Genomic DNA, 22,243 nt, shown 5'->3' with positions numbered 1-22,243 from the left:
GGCATGTGGGATCTTAGTTCCCTGACCAGGGATCAAACCCATGCCCCCTGCAGTGGAAGCGTGAAGTCCTAACCACTGGGCCACCAGGGAAGTCCCTCTCACCCCCCTGTTTTCTTACAAACACTCTAAGTAAATTGATACTGAAGACTTGGCTGGTTGAAGCACCCTTGTTTGTGAAAAGAATGTGGGATGTGGAGTTGCAGGTGGTGGTTTGAGTTCTAGCCCTGCCAGTCACTAACCGGGTGGCCTGGGCACACTTTATCTCCTGAGCATCAGTTTCCTCATTTATGAAGTAGGAATAATGGTACCTGTTTCCTATTGTGAAGGGCTATTGTGAAGATTAAATGAGATAATGCATGTAAAGTGTTGAGCATATCATCTGCTGATTATGTTGGTCTCTATCAACATCTTCTGACTCAGGCAGAGATTTCTCTGTTTTACCTGTGTGTGTGTGTGTGTGTGTGTGTGTGTGTGTGTATGTGTGTGTTTAATAACAGGTTACCACTTAACCTAAGCACTGTGAAAAGTAGCTTTATTATTCTAACACTACAATGTCTGTGACATCTCCAAATGTGTGTCTGTTGAGAAATGATTCTATATAAGTTTAAGAAAGGTGTTTAGTGTCTCTGAAAATATATTACTAACTATACTCATCTATAACTTTATTACTGACATCTTACTAGTACCACCAATAAGCAAAGGGGAGTTAGTGTAACAGAAAGATTACTGATACTGTTTTCTGAGCCATTAGTGTCGCTTCATTTAATTGGATAGAAAGGCTTATTTTTCCAGATTATCTTTGTAATTGTTTACTTCACTTTAATGTGTCCATGCTGTGGTAGAAAATAATGGAAGGCCTTACCATGACACACCCTTTTTATTTGTCCTGTGAAGATTGGCACAGTAAGGGTTTTTTATAGAAATGAAAGTTCTAGAAAATTGGAACTTTAAACTTATTAAACATCAGGACATTAACTTTAACTGCTTTTTAATGGAAGTCTTTCTTACAAGTTTTTGTAAATTAAAAGTGTTTTACCAGCTTCCTAAAAATCTGTTGTTTGAGAACTTGGGCCACCAAAGAAATAAAAACTTTAAGTGCAGAGTTAGAGGGGAACCATAAGACCAAATTGACTTCTTGTGCCTGGTGCATCAAACGGAAATTCTGGTATTGGGATGAAAGAGTAAGAGTCCTTGTCCCTGATTTCAGTGTACTTGGCTCTTGTGTTTGGTCTTCCCGTTGATGGGGGCAGCCTGTGCGTGTACACGTATATCACATCTTCTTTATCCATTCCTCTGTTGATGGGCATTTAGGTTGCTTCCATGTCTTGGCTATTGTAAATAGTGCTGCAGTGGACATTGGGGTGCATGTATCTTTGTTTGTTTTGTTTTTTGGCCACACCACACGGCTTGTGGGATCTCAGCCCTCTCCGTTCCGTGGTTATGTGTCATGGGTGCCACGTGCCATCTTTGTGGACTGTTACTTAAATGGATCCACAATTCAGGAAAGAAAATATAAGTTTCCAACCTGTAGTATTGCTACATTCGTAAGCAGCTACCAGAGAAAATGAGCGCCCTTCCTTCCTGTGAACCATTATGCAGTGATTCCTCTCACTGTAATCCTGTCACTTTTACACCCCTCGAGTCAATCAGACCCACTCACAGGTTTCAAAAGCTGCGATCTGTGCTGTCAGAGAGTAATTCTCTAGTTGCACCACCCAGGCTGGTCCGTCTTTTGCTTAGTCTTCGAGACTGAGGTCAAATCTGCCACCTGCCTGGTTATTCTTCCTTTACTGCTTCAGTCAGTAGCTCCCACAGCTCCTGAGTCAGGTCTATTTTCTACATAACATTACTTGCTGCTTTGTGCTGAGCGTTCGCAAGTGCTAAGTACTCCTTAGTACACAGGTGGAGTGTTCAGAGAAAGTTAGTTGAAGGAACAAAGTCAGGTTCTTGATTTTTCCTTCTTTCTCTTTCCACTATTGTTTCATTTTTCCCACCGCTTTTTAGATACCTGTACCAGTAGTCTTCAGTCAGTGAACTGTAATTTCTCAGTCCATGTCCAGTTGGAAACAGCTGTTGTGACCTTGTTCTCTCTGATTGCAAGGGTCCAGCTGTGGGGGGGAGCCACTCACCCCGTCTGTCACCCCCTTCCTACCCCCACCCCCGCACCACCTTCTGGTTGTCCGCACCCATAGTCCTCATCTTGGTTGGGCACAGGCTTGCCCAGGAGGGACATGGCCGACTTCCTGCCTTGCTTTTTAAGGTGATGGGCAGGGAGAATGAGAAATTGAAATTCAGAACAGCCAAATTCAGACCAGTACAAAGTGTTAATTATTATTTATGCAGAGCTAGTCTAGTGTTTATTGTCATAAATAAATGAGTTAACTACACATTATTATTATTTTTTACTACTGGCACAGTCGTATTTTAGGAAAATAGTGTTTAAAAGTTAAAGGAGCTTTTGAAAATCATGTACTCAAGGCTTCGCTTTACTCTGTCTTTGGACTTTGCTGTGCACTATTGGACGGCTTCCGTTTGCCCCTCCACATTTCCACACCACCCTTCCCCACTCTCTTCTTGGCACTGGGAGGCTGACTGGTATGGAAGATTGCAAAGGTTCCTTTGCCTTCTACTTTCCCATTGGATTTGTCCACAGGGGGAGCACCAGTGGGAGACTGGGAGGAGGCTGGACATGCAGGGTCCCTGTGGGCTGGCTGTGTCCCTTGAACAAAGGTCACGGCTCCTGTTGGGTGACCCTCTCCACACAGCTCCTGGTTCTGGCAACCACTCCTTCCCTGGACCCTTTGAGCCTAGGGATGGTATAAAAGCTCCCTGTTTTCAGCCACAGGTACTGCCCTCCCCCTCTCCCGTGCTCTCTACACACTTCTATAAATAATGCCTTTATAAACACTCCTCAAATTACTCATCTGTTTCCTGCCAGAACCCTCGCTGATAAAGTCCTGGGACCCAGGTGTCCTGGGCTGCCAGCCCCGTGCTCTGTTCGTTGAGATTAGCCTCCGCCAGTCCTGAGTCCCTGAGTGACTGACTGACTGATGTGAATAGAGGCCTCTGGTGCAAACCCCCAGCGGACGTACTGTATGAGTAATAGATAAAATTTCTCTCGCGTTTGACCACTGAGATTTTGGGAAGTTTGTTACCGCAGCAGAAAGCAACCCACCACACACGGCCTGTTTTCTCATCTCTAAGTTGGGAGATATGATACTACTACCTTCCTAGGGTTTTTATGAGGACTAAATGAGATTGTAGAATGTTTAGCATAGTGCCTGCTTCCCGGTAAGACCTTAATAATTGTTATTATTATCATTGTTAATTTTTCTTCAGCATTGGGTTCAAAACAAGACAATTCTTGTGTCATATAATGATAAACTAAGAGTAGAGGTTTTGTATTAGTCAGGTTTCTTCAAAGAAACAGAATAAATAGGAGACATATGTGTGTGTGAGGGGGAGAGGGAAAGGGACATATTGATTGACTGCTTGATTGTAAGGAATTGGCTCATGTGATTATGGAGGCTAAGAGGTCTCAAGATCTGCAGTGCAAAGGCTTGAGAACCAGGAGAGCCAATGCTGTAGTTCCAGTCTGGGTCCAAAGACAGGCAGAGAAAGTGAATTCTCCCTTACTCTGCCTTTTTGTTCTAGTGAAACCTTCAACAGACCACATGAGTCCCACCCTCATTGAGGGGGGCCATCTGCTTTACTCAGTCTACTGATTCAAATGTGAATCTCATCCAGAACCTCACAGACACATCCAGAATAATGTTTAATCGAATATCTGGGCACCGCATGGTCCAGTCAAGTTGACGAGTAAAATTAACCGTCACAGGTTTTATGTAAGGAGCCACACATATCGTTCATGTAATAAATAAGCGAGAAAACAGGAACTTTTTTTAGTCTAATCCCTAAAGATTTTTCCTGTTGTGTAACTTGATAAACTGTTTTCAAGGGTGGAAGAAAGAGAGTGACCTTGTTTGCGTCTTGCTTTATACAGATGACATGTCTGTCCTTTAGGAAGTATGCCTGCTGGTGATGCCATCCCTGTTGATGTCTGGTTAGCATCTGAAAGCTTAGAGTAGTGGTTTTATTGCCTAGATTTACGATTATCTGAAGCAGCCTCATGATATAGTTGACATTTTTCAAATCCAAGTTATTTTTTGTTTACTCTCAGTAAATGAGTTAAACTTTTTGAAAAGAAAGGTGTGATGGGAAGTAGTTTCAGAATCTCCCTTAATCCCTAACAAAAATAGAGAAAGCAAGACAGCAAAAAAGAAAACACAGACTCAACTAGCTGACAGAGTATCTCCATGAATCCCCAGTTATCAACTGGTGGGGTCAAACTACCTGTAGCAGTGAGGCTTAGGGATAAGAACAGCAGCTGCGCTGCGCTGGAGGAAGCAAAGGAAAGAGGGGGCTGCTGGTCATCTTGATTGTCAGGGAACCTAGAAATTTCCCACAAGTATTCACACTCAAAAGGAGGGATCCCCACTGGGAGTAAAGAATTTTATGGTCGTATTGGATAACAGCAGTTAATACTGGGAGGAGGCTTTTCAGGCTCTAATTTGTGGGTGAGGGCAAGGAGACTGGAGGAGGTGTGAGGCTGCTGGAGAGACCTGGGCCCTCAGACCTCTCAGGAAATCCCTTGTAGAAGATCGCTCTGCAAGGACAGAACCACTCCCTAAAAATGACCTGCTCGGACCACAGACCTTGATTGATGGGGCATTAAAGGAGAAAGCTCAGATAGTAATGGTGGAGAAGGCCAGAGGAAGTAGATCTGAGTATTGGCTACACCTCCGGGTGGCTACGCCTCTGGGCCGTATTTTTAATACTTCAATGTAAAACCAGAAGAGGGAGCCCTAGAGCCATGAAACTGGAAAAGCTGTTCTGGGCCTTCTACCCCCTACCCACCTCACTTAATATGGGCAGCAGAAACGGATTGAGGTTGAACTTCATGTAAATATAAGAAAAAATGGGGATAACCCCTATGAATAATAAAGTTACAGATAATGAAGTCATACCAGAAGAAGAGGGTCCCAAAGCAGATGAAACTTTATTAACATTCCAACAGAAGCTAAAGGAAGTTAAGAAAATGATAGAAGTTATAAAAGAACTGTATACATCAGGATTGGAAAATTCCGAAATGAGAGGACTACACAATAGGACGTTATGAAAAGAGAGCTGACAGAAAGGAATGGAGGGGGAACCCATGGAGAAAAAGAGATGTAAAGTATTAAAACAATCAATTTGAAAATGGGTAAACCCCGAATGATAGTGTCAAGGAGTATACATTGGTGGTCAAACTATAAGGAAATGCAAGGAAATGATTCCTATAAATCAGGTTACTGGTTACTTTTGAGTGAAGGAAGGGGCTTGAGATTGGGATGGTACATACTGTGGGGGGCTTCTGTGGGGGCTGGCAAAGTTCCATTTCTTGAACTGGATGATGGTTACAAGAGTGGTTGGCTTATAATAGTGCTAAATATTTGTTTGGTTTTGTTTTCTAATAGTATCAGTTAGTAATGCGTTTGGCTGCAAATAACAGAAAAATCTGGCTAATACTAGCTTAAACAGAGAGCTATTTATCTTGGCTAACGGCTCCGAGCTGGTGCCATGGCTGCCACTACAGTCAGGCATCCAGGCACTCAGTCTTTCTAGGGCAATACCCTTGGGTTTCAGACACACCTTAGTTGCCCCATGGAGGCAAGATGACTGCACTGCGTCCAGTCTCCACCCTCTTCCAGGCAGCAAAAGTGGCACTCACCACAAGGGAAGCTGAAGAAGTGAGTTTAGTTTTTCAGGTCCTTATGGCAGAAACTAACAAAGCAGAAGGTAGTTGGGTGTGAGTGTTGAAAGAGAACCCCGCCTGCATGTATACATTTAGAGCAGTGGTTCTCAACCGGGGGTGATTCTGCGCCACACCCCTCCCCCCAACCCCCGCCCAGCAGACATTTGGCAATGTCTGGAGACATTTTTAGTTGTCACAACTTGGCAGGGGAGAATGTGCAGTGCTACTGGTATCTTGTGGGTAGAGGTCAGGGATGCTGCTAAACTGTCTTACGATGCACAGGACAGCCCCCACGACAGAGTTATATGGCCCCGAATATCAGTAGAACTGAAGTTGAGAAACTCCAAAGCCCTTTCAGGTGGGTCCATAAAGTCAAAACTGATCTAATAATAATAGTAGTACATCATTTGTCTTTTTAACTTACGTTCTTTCACAAGTGTACCATTGACTGGAGTTTTCCAGGGGCTGTATAATGTGTGATACTGACTCTCTGTTGATCGAATGCAGAAACAGATATGAGAACCATCTATCTTCCATTACTTCAGATGTTAAAGAGATCTGAGAAAATGTAAAACAGTGGCTCTCTTCTCACTATTTTTTTTTTGGAAAATATAATTATTTTTCATTAAAAATATGTTAACATATAATGGTTTTACTAGTAATTTAAATGAATAAATATTGAATTTTTTGTTTTGTTCAATACAGTAAATATTGATACCTATAGCCCACAAAACTAAAGCTCTTTGGAGCCTCAAAATTTTCTAAGGGTTTAAAGGAGTCCTGAGATCAAAAGTATGAGAGCTGCTGGTCTGGAAAATAGCTGATTTTTAAAAAAAAATTTTTAATTTAATTTAATTTTTTTTATACAGCAGGTCCTTATTAGTCATCAATTTTATACACATCAGTGTATACATGTCAATCCCAATTGCCCAATTCATCACACCACCATCCCCACCCCCCTGCCGCTTTCCCCCCTTTGTGTCCATACCTTTGTTCTCTACATCTGTGTCTCAATTTCTGTCCTGCAAACCAGTTCATCTGTACCATTTTCTAGGTTCCACATATATGCATTAATATACGATATTTGTTTTTCTCTTTCTGACTTACTTCACTCTGTATGACAGTCTCTAGATCCATCCACGTCTCTGCAAATGACCCAATTTCGTTCCTTTTTATGGCTGAGTAATAGTCCATTGTACATATATACCACATCGTCTTTATCCATTCGTCTGTCGATGGGCATTTAGGTTGCTTCCATGACCTGGCTATTGTAAGTAGTGCTGCAGTGAACATTGGGGTGCATGTGTCTTTTTGAATTATGGTTTTCTCTGGGTACATGCCCAGTAGTGGGATTGCTGGATCATACGGTAATTCTATTTTTAGTTTTTTAAGGAACCTCCATACTGTTCTCCATAGTGGCTGTATCAACTTACATTCCCACCAACAGTGCAAGAGGGTTCCCTTTTCTCCACACCCTCTCCAGCATTTGTTGTTTGTAGATTTTCTGATGATGCCCATTTTAACTGGGGTGAGCTGATAACCTCATTGTAGTTTTGATTTGCATTTCTCTAATGATTAGTGATGTTGAGCAGCTTTTCATGTGCTTCTTGACCATCTGTATGTCTTCTTTGGAGAAATGTTTATTTAGGTCTTCTGTCCATTTTTGAATTGGGTTGTTTGTTGTTTTCATATTGAGCTGCATGAGCTGTTTATGTATTTTGGAGATTAATCCTTTGTCCGTTGATTCGTCTGCAAATATTTTCTCCCATTCTGAGGGTTGTCTTTTCGTCTTGTTTATGGTTTCCTTTGCTGTGCAAAAGCTTTTAAGATTCATTAGGTCCCGTTTGTTTACTTTTGTTTTTATTTCCATTTCTCTAGGAGGTGGGTCAAAAGAGATCTTGCTGTGATTTATGTCAAAGACTGTTCTGCCTATGTTTTCCTCTAAGAGTTTTATAGTGTCTGGTCTTACATTTAGGTCTCTAATCCATTTTGAGTTTATTTTTGTGTACGGTGTTAGGGAGTGTTCTGATTTCATTCTTTTACATGTAGCTGTCCAGTTTTCCCAGCACCACTTATTGAAGAGACTGTCTTTTCTCCATTGTATATCCTTGCCTCCTTTGTCATGGATTAGTTGACCATAGGTGCGTAGGTTTATCTCTGGGCTTTCTATCTTGTTCCATTGATCTATGTTTCTGTTTTTCTGTCAGTACCATAGTGTCTTGATTACTGTAGCTTTGTAGTATAGTCTGAAGTCAGGGAGTCTGATTCCTCCAGCTCCCTTTTTTCCCCTCAAGACTGCTTTGGCTATTCGGGGTCTTCTGTGTTTCCATACAAATTTTAAGATTTTTTTGTTCTAGTTCCGTAAAAAAATGCCATTGGTAATTTGATAGGGATTGCATTTAATCTGTAGATTGCTTTGGGTAGTTTAGTCATTTTCACAATATTGATTCTTCCAATCCAAGAACATGGTATACCTCTCCATCTGTTGGTATCATCTTTAATTTCTGTCATCAGTGTCTTATAGTTTTCTGCATACAGGTCTTTTGTCTCCCTAGGTAGGTTTATTCCTAGGTATTTTATTCTTTTTGTTGCAGTGGTAGAGGGGAGTGTTTCTTTAATTTCTCTTTCAGATTTTTCATCATTAGTGTATGGGAATGCAAGAGATTTCTGTGCATTAATTTTGTATCCTGCAGCTTTACCAAATTGATTGATTAGCTCTAGTAGTTTTCTGGTGGCATCTTTAGGATTCTCTATGTACAGTATCATGTCATCTGCAAACAGTGACAGTTTTACTTCTTCTTTTCCAATTTGTATTCCTTTTATTTCTTTTTCTGCTCTGATTGCCGTGGCTAGGACTTCCAAAACTATGTTGAATAATAGTGGCGAGAGTGGGCATCCTTGTCTTGTCCCTGATCTTAGAGGAAATGCTTTCAGTTTTTCACCATTGAGAATGATGTTTGCTGTGGGTTTGTCATATATGGCCTTTATTATGTTGAGGTAGGTTCCCTCTATACCCACTTTCTGGAGAGTTTTTATCATACATAAATGGGTGTTGAATTTTGTCAAAAGCTTTTTCTGCATCTATTGAGATGATCATATGGTTTTTATTCTTCAGTTTGTTAATATGGTATATCACATTGATTGATTTGCGTATATTGAAGAATCGTTGCATCCCTGGGATAAATCCCACTGGATCATGGTGTATGATCGTTTTAATGTGTTGTTGGATTCTGTTTGCTAGTATTTTGTTGAGGCTTTTTGCATCTATATTCATCAGTGATATTGGTCTGTAGTTTTCTTTCTTTGTGACATCTTTGTCTGGTTTTGGTATCAGGGTGAAGGTGGCCTCATAGAATGAGTTTGGGAGTGTTCCTTCCTCTGCAATTTTTTGGAAGAGTTTGAGAAGGATGGGTGTTAACTCTTCTCTAAATGTTTGATAGGATTCACCTGTGAAGCCATCCAGTCCTGGACTTTTGTTTTTATTGGAACATTTTTAATCACAGTTTCAATTTCATTACTTGTGATTGGTCTCTTCATATTTTCTATTTCTTCCTGGTTCAGTCTTGGAAGGTTATACCTTTCTAAGAATTTGTCCATTTCTTCCAGGTTGTCCATTTTATTGGCATAGAGTTGCTTGTAGTAGTCTCTTAGGATGCTTTGTATTTCTGCGGTGTCTGTTGTAACTTCCTGTTTTTCATTTCTAATTTTATTGATTTGAGTCCTCTCCCTCTTTTTCTTGATGAGTCTGACTAATGGTTTATCAGTTTTGTTTATCTTCTCAAAGAACCAGCTTTTAGTTTTATTGATCTTTGCTATTGTTTTCTTTGTTTCTATTTCATTTATTTCTGCTCTGATCTTTATGATTTCTTTCCTTCTACTAGCTTTGGGTTTTGTTTGTTCTTCTTTCTCTAGTTCCTGTAGGTGTAAGGTTAGATTGTTTATTTGAGATTTTTCTTGTTTCTTGAGATAGGCTTGTATAGCTATAAACTTCCCTCTTAGAACTGCTTTTGCTGCATCCCATAGGTTTTGGGTCGTCGTGTTTTCATTGTCATTTGTCTCTCGGTATTTGTTGATTTCCTCTTTGATTTCTTCAGTGATCTCTTGGTTATTTAGTAACGTATTGTTTAGCCTCCATGTGTTTGTGTTTTTTACGTTTTTTTCCCTGTAATTCATTTCTAATCTCACAGTGTTGTGGTCAGAAAAGATGCTTGATATGATTTCAGTTTTCTTAAATTTACTGTGGCTTGATTTGTGACCCAAGATGTGATTTATCCTGGAGAATGTTCCGTGCACACTTGAGAAGAAAGTGTAATCTGCAGTTTTTATCAATTAAATCTATCTGGTCTGTTATGTCATTTAAAGCTTCTGTTTCCTTATTTATTTTCATTTTGGATGATCTGTCCATTGGTGTAAGTGAGGTGTTAAAAAGTCCCCCACTATTATTGTGTTACTGTCGATTTCCTCTTTTATAGCTGTTAGCAGTTACCTTATGTATTGAGGTGCTCCTATGTTGGGTGCATATATATTTATAATTGTATATCTTCTTCTTGGATTGATCCTTTGATCATTATGTAGTGTCCTTCCTTGTCTCTTGTAACATTCTTTATTTTAAAGTCTATTTTATCTGATATGAGTATTGCTACTCCAGCTTTCTTTTGATTTCCATTTACATGGAATATCTTTTTCCATCCCCTCACTTTCAGTCTGTATGTGTCCCTAGGTCTGAAGTGGGTCCCTTGTAGACGGCATGTATAGGGGTCTTATTTTTGTATCCATTCAGCAAGCCTGTGTCTTTTGGTTGGAGCATTTACTCCATTCACGTTTAAGGTAATTATCGATATGTATGTTCCTATGGCCATTTTCTTAATTGTTTTGGGTTTGTTTTTGTAGGTCCTTTTGTTCTCTTGTGTTTCCCACTTAGAGAAGTTCCTTTAGCATTTGTTGTAGAGCTGGTTTGGTTGTGCTGAATTCTCTTAGCTTTTGCTTGTCTGTAAAGCTTTTGATTTCTCCATCGAAGCTGAATGAGGTCCTTGCCGGGTAGAGTAATCTTGGTTGTAGGTTCTTCCCTTTCATCACTTTAAGTATATCATGCCACTCTCTTCTGGCTTGTAGAGTTTCTGCTGAGAAATCAGCTGTTAACCTTATGGGCGTTCCCTTGTATGTTATTTGTCATTTTTCCCTTGCTGCTTTCGGTGGTTTTTCTTTGTCTTTAATTTTTGCCAATTTGATTACTATGTGTCTCGGTGTGTTTCCCCTTGGGTTTATCCTGCCTGGGACTCTCTGTGCGTCCTGGACTTGGGTGGCTATTTCCTTTTCCATGTTAGGGAAGTTTTCGACTATAATCTCTTCAAAGATTTTCTCGGGTCCTTTCTCTCTCTCTTCTCCTTCTGGGACCCCTATAATGCAAATGTTGTTGTGTTTAATGTTGTTCCAGAGGTCTCTTAGGCTGTCTTCATTTCTTTTCATTCTTTTTTCTTTAATCTGTTCCACAGCAGTGAATTCCACCATTGTGTCTTCCAGGTCACTTATCCGTTCTTCTGCCTCAGTTATTCTGCTATTGATTCCTTCTAGTGTAGTTTTCATTTCAGTTATTGTATTGTTCGTCTCTGTTTGTTTGTTCTTTAATTCTTCTAGGTGTTTGTTCTTTAATTCTTCTAGGTCTTTGTTAAACATTTCTTGCATCTTCTCGATCTTTGCCTCCATTGTTTTTCCGAGGCCCTAGATCATCTTCACTATCATTATTCTGAATTCTTTTACTGGAAGATTGCCTATCTCCACTGCATTTAGTTGTTTTTCTGGGGTTTTATCTTGCTCCTTCATCTGGTACATAGCCCTCTGCCTTTTCATCTTGTCTGTCTTTCTGTGAATGTGGTTTTCCTTCCACTGGCTGCAGGATTGTAGTTCTTCTTGCTTCTGCTGTCTGCCCTCTGGTGGATGAGGCTATCTAAGAGGCTTGTGCAAGCTTCTTGATTGGAGGGACTGGTGGTGGGTAGAGCTGACTGTTGCTCTGGTGGGCAGAGCTCAGTAAAACTTTAATCTGCTTGTCTGCTGATGGGTGGGGCTGGGTTCCCTCCCTGTTGGTTGTTTGCCCTGAGGTGAGCCAACACTGGAGCCTATCTGGGCTCTTTGGTGGGGCTAATGGCAGACTCTGGGAGGGCTCACGCCAAGGAGTACTTCCCAAAACTTCTGCTGCCAGTGTCCTTGTCCTCACAGTGAGCCACAGACACCCCCCCGCCTCTGCAGGAGACCTCCAACACTAGCAGGTGGGTCTGGTTCAGTCTCCCCTGGGGTCACTGCTCCTTCCCCTGGGTCCCGATGCACACACTACTTTGTGTGTGCCCTCCAAGAGTGCAGTCTCTGTTTCCCCCAATCCTGTCAAAGTCCTGCAATCAAATCCCGCTAGCATTCAAAGTCTGATTCTCTATGAATTCCTCCTCCCGTTGCCAGACCCCCAGGTTGGGAAGCCTGATGTGGGGCTTAGAACCTTCACTCTAGTGGGTGGACTTCTGTGGTATAAGTGTTCTCCAGTTTGTGAGTCACCCACCCAGCAGTTATGGGATTTGATTTTATTGTGATTGCACCCCTCCTACCATCTCATTGTGGCTTCTCCTTTGTCTTTGGATGTGGGGTATCTTTTTTGGTGAGTTCCAGTGTCTTTCTGTGGATGATTGTCCAGCAGCCAGTTGTGATTCCGGTGTTCTCACAAGAGGGAGTGAGAGCACGTCCTTCTACTTCGCCGTGTTGGTTCCTAATCAAAAATAGCTGATTTTTAAATGTTTATGAAATGTGAAAACTGTGAGAAGTGTAATTATGTATACTCTGTTATAAGTGAAGACTTCCATTATTTCATAATCCTTTATTAAACCTTCACTGTGCCCCGACCCTATGCTGGAGCACAGTGATCGATAAAATAGGGTTTCTTTGCAGCAACATGGATGGACCTAGAGACTACCATACTAAGTGAAGTAAGTCAGAAAGAGAAAGACAAATACCATATGATATCACTTATATGTGGAATCTAAAATATGACGCGAACGAACGTTATCTATGAAACAGAAAGAGACTCACAGACATAGAGAACAGACTTGTGGTTGCCAAAGGAGAGGAGGGTGGGCGAGGGATGGAGTGGGAGTTTTGGATTAGCAGATGCAGACTGTTGTATGTATCAATAGAATGGATAAACAACAGGGTCCTACTGTATAGCACAGGGAACTATATTCAATATCCTGTGATAAACCATAATGGAAAAGAATACGAAAAAGAATGTGTGTGTGTGTGTGTGTGTATTCAGATATATATATATATATATATATATATATATATATATATATATATATATATCTGAATCACTTTGCTGTAATCTGAAACTAACATAACTTTGTAAATCAACTATACTTCAATAAGATAAAAAATAAAATAGGGTTTCTGCCTTCAAAGAGATTTCAACCCACCAGTAGAGCCAAGTCACATTAATTGTGATTATTTTTTAAGTTCTGTAATAGAAGTGTTTTCAAAGTGTGACGGGATTACAGTGGAGAGCACGGTGTTATTAGAATCAAGCATCATATCATTAAGATTAGGAAGATTGCCATTTTCATTTCTGCCATAGACAGACGACCCATCTTTGACTCCCTTACTGTCTCCCAAACCACCCTGTCCCACCAAAGATAAGAATTGCTTCTATGAATTTGTTATCAGTGGCTTAAAGTCAGAAACCGCAACTAATGTGTATGCTTTTGGCCCATGTTTTAGTGACTGTACTGGCGATATTTAATGAATTGCATGCAGATGTGGACCTTTATGCACTTCTGTTTGGAGAAAGTGTCCTAAATGATGCTGTTGCCATTGTACTGTCCTCGTAAGTAACAATATTTCTGCCTGGGAAGAGAGACTCTGGCTTCCTGAATGCTCTGGGCTAAAATCAGAGGCCCGTCTCAAAAGTGTTAAATTTTGAATTGGGTGCTTTTCTAAATGAGGTTTATCAACTTAGTTGATAAAGTTATGTTGCTTTGTCCAGTCGGCAGCGATTGGAATGCCGATACCATCATAACGTGGTGACTGAAGATTAAATTAAACGAATGCACCATGGGGAGTCCTCTGCAGAGTGTAGATACCTATGTTTGTCGATATTTGTAAGTACCATGGTGTAAAACCAGCTTAGTGTTTTTTAACTCTCTCTTTAAACTCCAGGTCTATTGTTGCCTACCAGCCAGCGGGGCTGAACACTCACGCCTTTGATGCTGCTGCCTTTTTTAAGTCAGTTGGCATTTTTCTAGGTATATTTAGTGGCTCTTTTACCATGGGAGCCGTGACTGGTGTTGTGACTGCTCTAATATCCTTTTTGTAGTTTCTGCCCCTGCCTAAGTATGACTATGTGGCATTGCACTTGGGAAAAGAAAGTTCTCAGTTCTTCCTTTCAGAAATGAATCTTAAATTAATTGTTCCACGGGGGGCTGGGGGCTCCTGAAATGTCACCCTTTGGCGAAACATGACAGTCGATGGCCTAGCTAAGAGTTTGAGAAAATGTGTGAGAGTGTAGCTCTTGGCTTAGCTCTGTCCTCACCTTTGTGTTTTCTGTCCTTCCTATAAACCTGTTGGAGATAGGAGCTTGGGGGAAGCGTCAGTTTTTTTGGGGGGATGGGGTGGGGCGGAAAGAGTGGAAGAGCCAGGAGGAGGCTGGGAATCAGGGACCACCTCTCAGGAGGCTGGGAGGAAGCAGGCTGTGAAGTACTTTAGCCCCAGCCTGACTGCTGTTGTCCACTGTTCCAGGCCATATGGGGCTAACGTGGCCGTAACTAGCCAGGGACTATCTGGGGGAATTACAGCAAGGTGGCCTTCCTTAAGCCAAGGACTGCACAATGTTGACTTAAAGACCAACCAACCAACCAAGCAACATAAAAAGCAAAGTGCAGAATGAGCAGGCAAGACTTCCACAGGTGTGCTCAGTCCTTCATCATATCTTCTTTCAATGGCATTTAGATCACTAGTGTCCAATACAGCTGTAATGGGAGCCCCATCATTTCAGCCTGGAGTTGATACACAAATTATTAACAAAACTTATACAAATTATTAATGAGATTTTATTCATTCAACTTTTGTACTAAATCTTGGAAATATGGTGTGTATTTTGCTCTTACAGCACATCTTAATTCAGACTAGCCACATTTTAAGTGTCAAGTAGCCACATGTGGCTAGCGGCTACCGTATTGGGCTGTGCAGATTTAGACTGCTTTCTTCATCAGGGCCCTTTGATGTGCTGGGGATTTATACTGCTCATTGAAAGCACTCACGAGATGGTTGTAAGCTGGCCTGCCATGGAATGGCACTGTTAGGAGGGGAATTGCCGATCCCAAAAGGTGGCACCAGCACTTTGTAGTTGCCCCTGGCATTGTGCCTTCCTCCCTCCCTCGCTCCCTCATGCATGCATTAGGCACCTGCTGTGGACTCAGGCCTCAGTGGCCCACAGAGGTCAGAGTTGCCGCACCTCATCTTCCCAGGCCTGCCTGAGGCACTCCCAGCACTGCCAGAGCTAACCTGCCAGTCACACCTCAGGCCTTGACTGTGCCTCTCAGAAACGTGGCCATTGCAAGGAGCACAGAAAGCCCCTTTCCAGTTTCTGTAGAAAGCTAGATTTTAAAAAACAGCTTTCTTGAGATGAAATTCACATACCATACAATTCACCCACTTGAAGTGTACGATTCGTTGGTTTTTGTTACGTTACATTATTATTTTTTTGAAATTTTGGTAAAGTATACATAAACATAAAATTTGCCATTTTAACCATTTCAAGTGTACAAGTCAGCGGCCTTAGGTGCATCCACAATGTTGTGTAACCATCCCCGCTGTTTCCCGAACCTTCTTCGTCATCCCCAACAGAAAGTGTGTGCCCGTTAAACAATGTGATCCCTATATCCTGCCCTCTACCAGCCCTTGGAGACCTCTATTCTACTGGGAAGCTTCATTTTCTTTACTTTAAGAGCCAAGCAGCGGCTCTGGGGCCCCAAAGGAAGAGCTGAAGGGAAAGAAAGGGTCGCCCTTAGGGAGGGGTCCTGCGCTAAGAGAGTGTGGTCCTCGGTGACCCTGATGCTTGTTGCTGGAGACAGTTCCTTGACAGGGGCTGACGTGACCAAGTTTACCAAGCTGCACTGCTTCCCCCTGCTGGAGACGGCCCTCTTCTTCCTGATGTCGTGGAGCACCTTCCTCTTGGCAGAAGCCTGTGGGTTCACCGGTGGGTTTCCTCTGCCCTTGGCCACCCTTCCCCTCACTGTGGCGGAGGCTGTGGGAGCTTGAGGGCAGCGAAGAATTCTTAAGTAGCTGCTGCCCGGGGTTGATAAACCACTCACGGAGTGTCCATGCGGAGGACTGCTGAGCAAGGCTGGTGTCCTGCCTTATGAATAATTTAGTTTCCCAGAGCTACCTAGTTTGTAAAGGATAAGCTTTGTTGTTTCAAACTTAGTCACATCTTTGAGTACTCATTCGAACTGTAAGTAGATACTTAGCTGCAAAAGTTACTGAATACATTAACACCTTTCTTGTATCCTCCCCTGGATTGCTTCGCTATTTTACAAACAAACAGTATCGCTTCGTTATTTTACAAACCCGCGTCAGCAATAACAAGCAAAATATAGATCCTTCTAAAGGTAATTTTGCTTCTACTCAGATGAGTGTGAGCACGATTTTTCCTTGTTTTGTTTCTGGTCTGTTTAATCATTGCTTTTCAATACTATGATGTTTTTATGGCGCCCGTTTCGTAGATTATTAGTGTGATGTGATCATGTGGTTTTAGTTCCTCACATTCCCTCATTAAAAAAAATGAATCATTGGATTTTTCTATTAGAAAACCCAAGTACAGTTACTATACATAATCCAGGTACTTCGGAAGTCCTTTTTATCGTCTTTTCAAAACATTGCAGCATATCTTTATATGCCTCACTTCCTTTAAAACTTGACAATCATCTGTAAATATATAGGCAAAGTCCCAGGTGTGTTAATTGTCTTACACAACAAAATAGTCACCGTTAACCAGAAATCCAGATTATCAGGGCCAGGATAATTGGACTAGTACTCTGGATCCATTTTGTCTGTAGCCTTGGACCATGCAAAAATATAAAGCATTGGTTTGAAATTAAACTCATTCGTTCAGTGAACAGAGAGGAATATGACGAAAGTGTGTGATGGGCGCACACTTCACCGTCTCTTTGAGGGAATGAATGCTAAATGCCACATAGAGATGGCCAAGTCAGTAGGAGTGTAGAAGAGGGGAGAGAATGCTCTTAAAACTGGAACAAGGGGGAAATCAGGGGCCTTGGCTTTGAAGGAGGGCAGGGTTGGGAGAAGCAAAGGTTGATACGAGAAGTGTGGGCAGAGGGAGCTTTCAATAATAGGAAACTTTCAAAAACTTTCAGGAAGTTGGATATGCTGGGCTTGCCTACCTTAACTTTTTGTTTCAGGGAGGATTTTTTTCTGCTTCTTTTTTTCCCTCCATTGATTTTTTTTTTTTTTAAAACTCTTTTGCCAGGCGTTGTAGCTGTCCTCTTCTGTGGAATCACACAAGCTCATTACACCTACAACAATCTGTCGGTGGAATCAAGAAGTCGAACGAAGCAGGTGAGGGAGAGGCCTGTGTCCCCACAAGTGACCTGCGAATACAAGGGAGGGGACCCACAGGGTTTACGGCTTCCTTTTCCCTTTTCGTGCAGCTCTTTGAGGTGTTACACTTCCTGGCAGAGAACTTCATCTTCTCCTACATGGGCCTGGCGCTGTTTACCTTCCAGAAGCACGTTTTCAGCCCCGTTTTCATCATTGGAGCTTTTGTATCCTTTTTTTGGTTCCCCCATTTTCTACACAGAAAGACGACGACCACTGCTGCGGAAGCTGTAACAACAATAACTTCTGGTTTGGTGGCGAGGTGACGAAGCCAGCACAGGTTCATGGTGTTTTTATGATGAGGAAAAGAAGGCTGAAGTGGTAAATACGAAGCTAAGTGTATTTGATTTCAAGGACCGGTGTTGATTCTAGGGTTGCCCTTTCTGCATTTTCTGTGTAAGGTGGCCTTTCTGTTACACTGGTGATTGGCAGGTGGTAGTTTGTTTTTTAAAGCGCCCTTCCTAGCAGAGCTAACAATCGGCAACCCGTATCAGTCCCCCAAATTGTTTTTTTCTCATTGCCACGTGAATTCCAATCCAGGAGGTTCCCCGTTTGGAAGACCTGAAGGTTCTGTGTCTCTTGCTCTCAGCTGCACGTGGTTGCAAGCAGCCCTTCCTCTCGCCGCCCAGGGCAGCCTGCAGGCAGTGTGCACGCTTTCACCCAAGCTTCCGCATGGTGACTCTTTTCTTTAACCCAAAAAAAAAAAACCAGAAATGGAGAGGAAGGGAAGATAAAATGGAGAAATACTGGGTTCTTTGATTTAGTCCCATCGTGAGAGCAGTTTTTGGAAGAGAGACACAGTTTTGGGGGTTGACTCCTCTCAAGTGAGGAGAGATACGAATGCCCAGCAGTGCGTGGACAGCTGAGGGCTTTGCTCGGTTGGCCTCAGATCCTATTGTTTTCGTTCAAGTGAACTCTTCTGGGCCTTGGAACTATAGCAGTTCAGCTCAGCCTGGTGTTCCAAATTCTGAGCAGGAGTCCACTATTGCTGGTTATTCCCTTTTGCCTTTTCTGAGGTCTCATGGGTATCCTTAGATCTTGGGATGCTGGCCCCCCAAAAGGGAGTATTTTTCTCTTCTGGGCTTCTCATTTATTGTGCAGGTATAAATGCTACTCACCAAGCAGCTAGAGAGCGGCAGTGGCCTAATGCCACGCCAGAATCCTGCCAGTGAGAGTATTATCTGCTTCAACTGGGGCTCATTTCTTAGATTTACACACTCAACAGACCAAGAGCTAAAGATCCAGCGGATCAGTGTTTTTATTCTTAAGAAAGACCTGGCATGTCATTTCGATTTGTATTCTTAGCGCGGTATCCTGTGAGAGACAGTGAGAGTGCTGCCTTGTTCACAGCGCCGGGGCCTTGTTCAAGGGGGAGCCGGGGCCTCTGTGAATCCTGAAGGCCGCTTCCACTTGCGGACTTATGCGTGGCTCCTGGGATAGAATGTTATAAGCACGACCTCTTTCCTTCTGTTAAAAAGAAGACAAAACAATAGCAAAAAGGGGAAAAAAAGAGAGCGATAAAAGAAGAAAAGTAGTTAGTATTTTATCCTAGAGAAGGCAGAAGATAGTCCCGCCCTCGCTTCTGTCCGAAACAGCTGCAGCTCCGGCAGCTGGTCGAAACGGAAGCTCCCTGTTCCTCTGGCTCCCACAGTGGTTTCCTCCTATGACCAGGGCAGTGTGCATCTCTCTGCTGGGCTCTGTTCTAAACTCAGCAAGTGACGAATGACCGGTTTCCCTGAATTCTTTGGTTTGCACAGTAAGAGTTCCTCTTCCACACTCCTCCTTTTCCATCTCTTACCTCCCCAAAGATATGTTAGCCACTTAGGCAGAGAAATCTCCCCAGGCTGATCCTTGTGAGGAATATGAATATGTCATCATGGTAGGAATACTGTAAGTTTCCACACCTCTTATTTGTAGGATCTTCCTGGTCATACAAACCCCTGATGTTTACTTCCAACCAAAGCTTTCGAGCTCACCCAGCAAGCTTTCTCTTTATAGTCTGACTCAGGGGTTAGTAATTTTTTCTTCTTGTGATTTTTTTTTCTTCCAATAGAGTCTAGCACGCTCTTTGCTTCTCTTAACTCCCCACCCCAGCCACGGCACCTTAGCTTATTTCTGGACTCATTTTTAGGTAGGTCGGAGACTTGGTCCGTTGTCAGTTTAATCAAATCAAGAAGTTACAACAGTGTGTTTAACAGGCCAAAAATTGTCTCTGTGAGCCAGGAGGTTGGGAAAATTGGCCAGTGGAGTCCCACTTGCTGCTGAGCCTTGTTTGGCGGGAAATGAGACAGCCTGCCTTCTCTGTGCAACTCTCCTGATCACAGCAAGGTGTCATGGCATTCCTAAAATTCTCTGCTCAGTCACAGGTTGTGTGAAAGTGCCATCCTGGAAACCTGTTGGGCCCTTAACCTCCACCTGGCGGCCAGGTTGCCATCTTCCTGGGCAGAGCTGCACACATCTACCCGCTCTCCTTCTTCCTCAACTTGGGCAGAAGGCACAAGATTGGCTGGAATTTTCAACACATGATGATGTTTTCAGGTAAAAAAAAAAATGTAAATAAAATGAGTTTTATTAACTTTCTATGGAGTAAAAGAAATAAAATATACTCACATTAGCAAGATGAACCCCAAACTGGAAGGTAACAGCTGTGATAGTTCTGCTTGACTTACACTGTCTCCCAAATGCTTCCTCTTCACTATAAAGCTGAGAAGAGTGGAGAAGCCACTGAGGGGACAAAGGACAATAAAGAAGTATGTGGAGATAAAGAAAGGAGAGAGCAATTGGCATGAGGTAGATGGTGCAGTGAGAGTGGAAAGCATCCGACTTTATAGACGAGCCCCAAGTAAGAGCATCTCTGTAGAGCAGAGGGAGGAGATAGGCAAAAGGCCACCGTGACCCTTAAAGGTGCCTCTGTCCGGGAAGGGGGAGGGGCTGTACAAGAGGCAAAGTGAGTAGCAGCCCTTTACTGCCACGCAGTAGTTCTTGGAGGCCTCAGAGAGTCATACTGAAATCACACCAGCAGGCACTGCTCAGCAAAGCAGTTGCTTTGTCTAGTCCTTGCTTGCATCTGCACTTAAGTACACAGCCCGCCCTAATGATTTCCTTTCACTATGACACACGTTTGTTGAGCATCCTCGTTATATAAGTCACGCTTCAGGGTTGTGGAGGATACAGAAACCCACCTCCTTCCAGGAGCTCACAGTCCACAAAGAGCTAAGTTTCTCCCAAGAGAGGCTGGTGAGTTGCACAAAAGAAAAGCAGGGCCCAGGGCCATCTTCGCCAAGGAGTAGCCTTCGAACTGGGCTTGGATGCAGTGGCATTTCAGGAGGTGGCAGGTTGGAAGGGCAGGAAAGCATTGCTTGTGTGTGGCTTCTTCAGGGAAGGGTAGCAGTCTGGTTTAAATGTGAGACACATGGGATAATGCAGAACGAGGGTGGGGTTGGAAAGGGAAATTGCATGTAAACTGGAGCAAGCCTTCAGGTTGCATCTGACTCACCTGTTGGGCCGGTTAAAAGCAGATTGCTGGGCCCCACCACCAGAGTGTGATTCTGAGGGTACGGGGTGAGCCCCGAGAATTTGCATCTCTAACATCTTCTCGGCTGCTGCTGCTGCAGCTGGTTTGAGGACCACACTTCGAGAATCACTGCTGGAGTCTAGACCACGGAGAAGCTCCAATGCCATGCCAAAGAGTTGGGCTTTTATCCAAGAGCAGCTGGGAAACATTAGAGGTTTCTGAGGAGGGCAATGACAGACCGGATCGTCCATACATATTAGAAAAATGCCAGTGGAAAAGAGAAAGATGAATTGGAGATAGCTCAGTCACCTAGATAAACCTTCTTTAAGTGTGTTCATTATCTTCTGTGCTAAAAGACTGAGAAGTACACGGAGCTGTTTAAAGATATCTCCTATCAAAATTGTTTTCTGCGGGGAGAAACCTGGCTTTCAGAGGGAGCTCATTCTTCAAGGCTGTGAAAGAAATACCTGAGGTTTCACCTTCATATTGCTTACAGTGTTTACCTAATAAAGAAGAATGGAGCACACGTTGTCTCTCTCTGGCCCTCAGGTTTTCTTCTTTGAGACAACATCCATTTAAAGGTTTAAATATTAAGTGGTGTCGTAGCTGGCTGTAGGGTGGTCTAGATGTGTGTCAATATTTGACTAGGACAGATTAATACAGAACATCAACTTTGCTCTGTTTTTTAATGTACATTTTACTGAATCACTCTTCTTTAGTGAATTGTTGTGAAGTTCTCAGGCTAATGAAATTGTGAAATTATTGGAAAAGGTGGGAAAATATGTGAATAAATATACTATTAATTTTTCATTCTCATAATATACACACAGTCTTACCCATGGTGAATAGGAATTTGTACTAGATAGCTATTAAAGACCATGGATTAAGTCTTTACTGTAGAACAAATTAGGAGCATGGTATGGGGAAGGAACAAAAGAGCTTAGAAAGAGAAGCTCTAGAACATAAAAATGTGGCTGTAGATCAGGAGTCAGCAAATTTGGTTGCTGCCTGTTTTCATCTACCCCACGGGCTAAGAATGGCTTTTACAGATGAATATTTGCAACCTATTTGATGACAGGGGACACTAACTTTGAAACCCAATTAACTGAAATCTCCCACCCCTAGAAGAATTCCATTCTTTTCACTAGTAGACCTGGATTACGATAAATTGAACTCATTATTATTATTATTACTTACTATTATAGTTTTATAACATGGTACTTATATATTATACTTACAGTACTTATTATACTCTTGGTTTTTGTCAATAAAATTTTGTGGAAATTTGT

The 22,243-nt window shown here is 42.4% G+C and overlaps 1 protein-coding gene across 1 annotated transcript in view; it reads left to right on the top strand.

Annotated features, from left to right (window-relative positions):
- SLC9A7 (solute carrier family 9 member A7) overlaps nucleotides 1–22,243 on the top strand; it is a 145,405-nt gene that overhangs the window by 88,081 nt on the left and 35,081 nt on the right. Inside the window, exons 6-11 of the mRNA XM_068532887.1 lie at nucleotides 13,547–13,652; nucleotides 13,985–14,126; nucleotides 15,917–16,022; nucleotides 17,313–17,401; nucleotides 17,494–17,607; nucleotides 19,867–19,978. Of these exons, the coding sequence (XP_068388988.1) occupies nucleotides 13,547–13,652; nucleotides 13,985–14,126; nucleotides 15,917–16,022; nucleotides 17,313–17,401; nucleotides 17,494–17,607; nucleotides 19,867–19,978 (669 nt within the window). The remainder of the gene's footprint in view (nucleotides 1–13,546; nucleotides 13,653–13,984; nucleotides 14,127–15,916; nucleotides 16,023–17,312; nucleotides 17,402–17,493; nucleotides 17,608–19,866; nucleotides 19,979–22,243) is intronic.

Source organism: Eschrichtius robustus, chromosome X (genome assembly GCF_028021215.1).
Source record: "Eschrichtius robustus isolate mEscRob2 chromosome X, mEscRob2.pri, whole genome shotgun sequence".
NCBI classification, from domain to species: domain Eukaryota; kingdom Metazoa; phylum Chordata; class Mammalia; order Artiodactyla; family Eschrichtiidae; genus Eschrichtius; species Eschrichtius robustus.
This window is presented reverse-complemented; position numbering and strand designations above follow the sequence as displayed.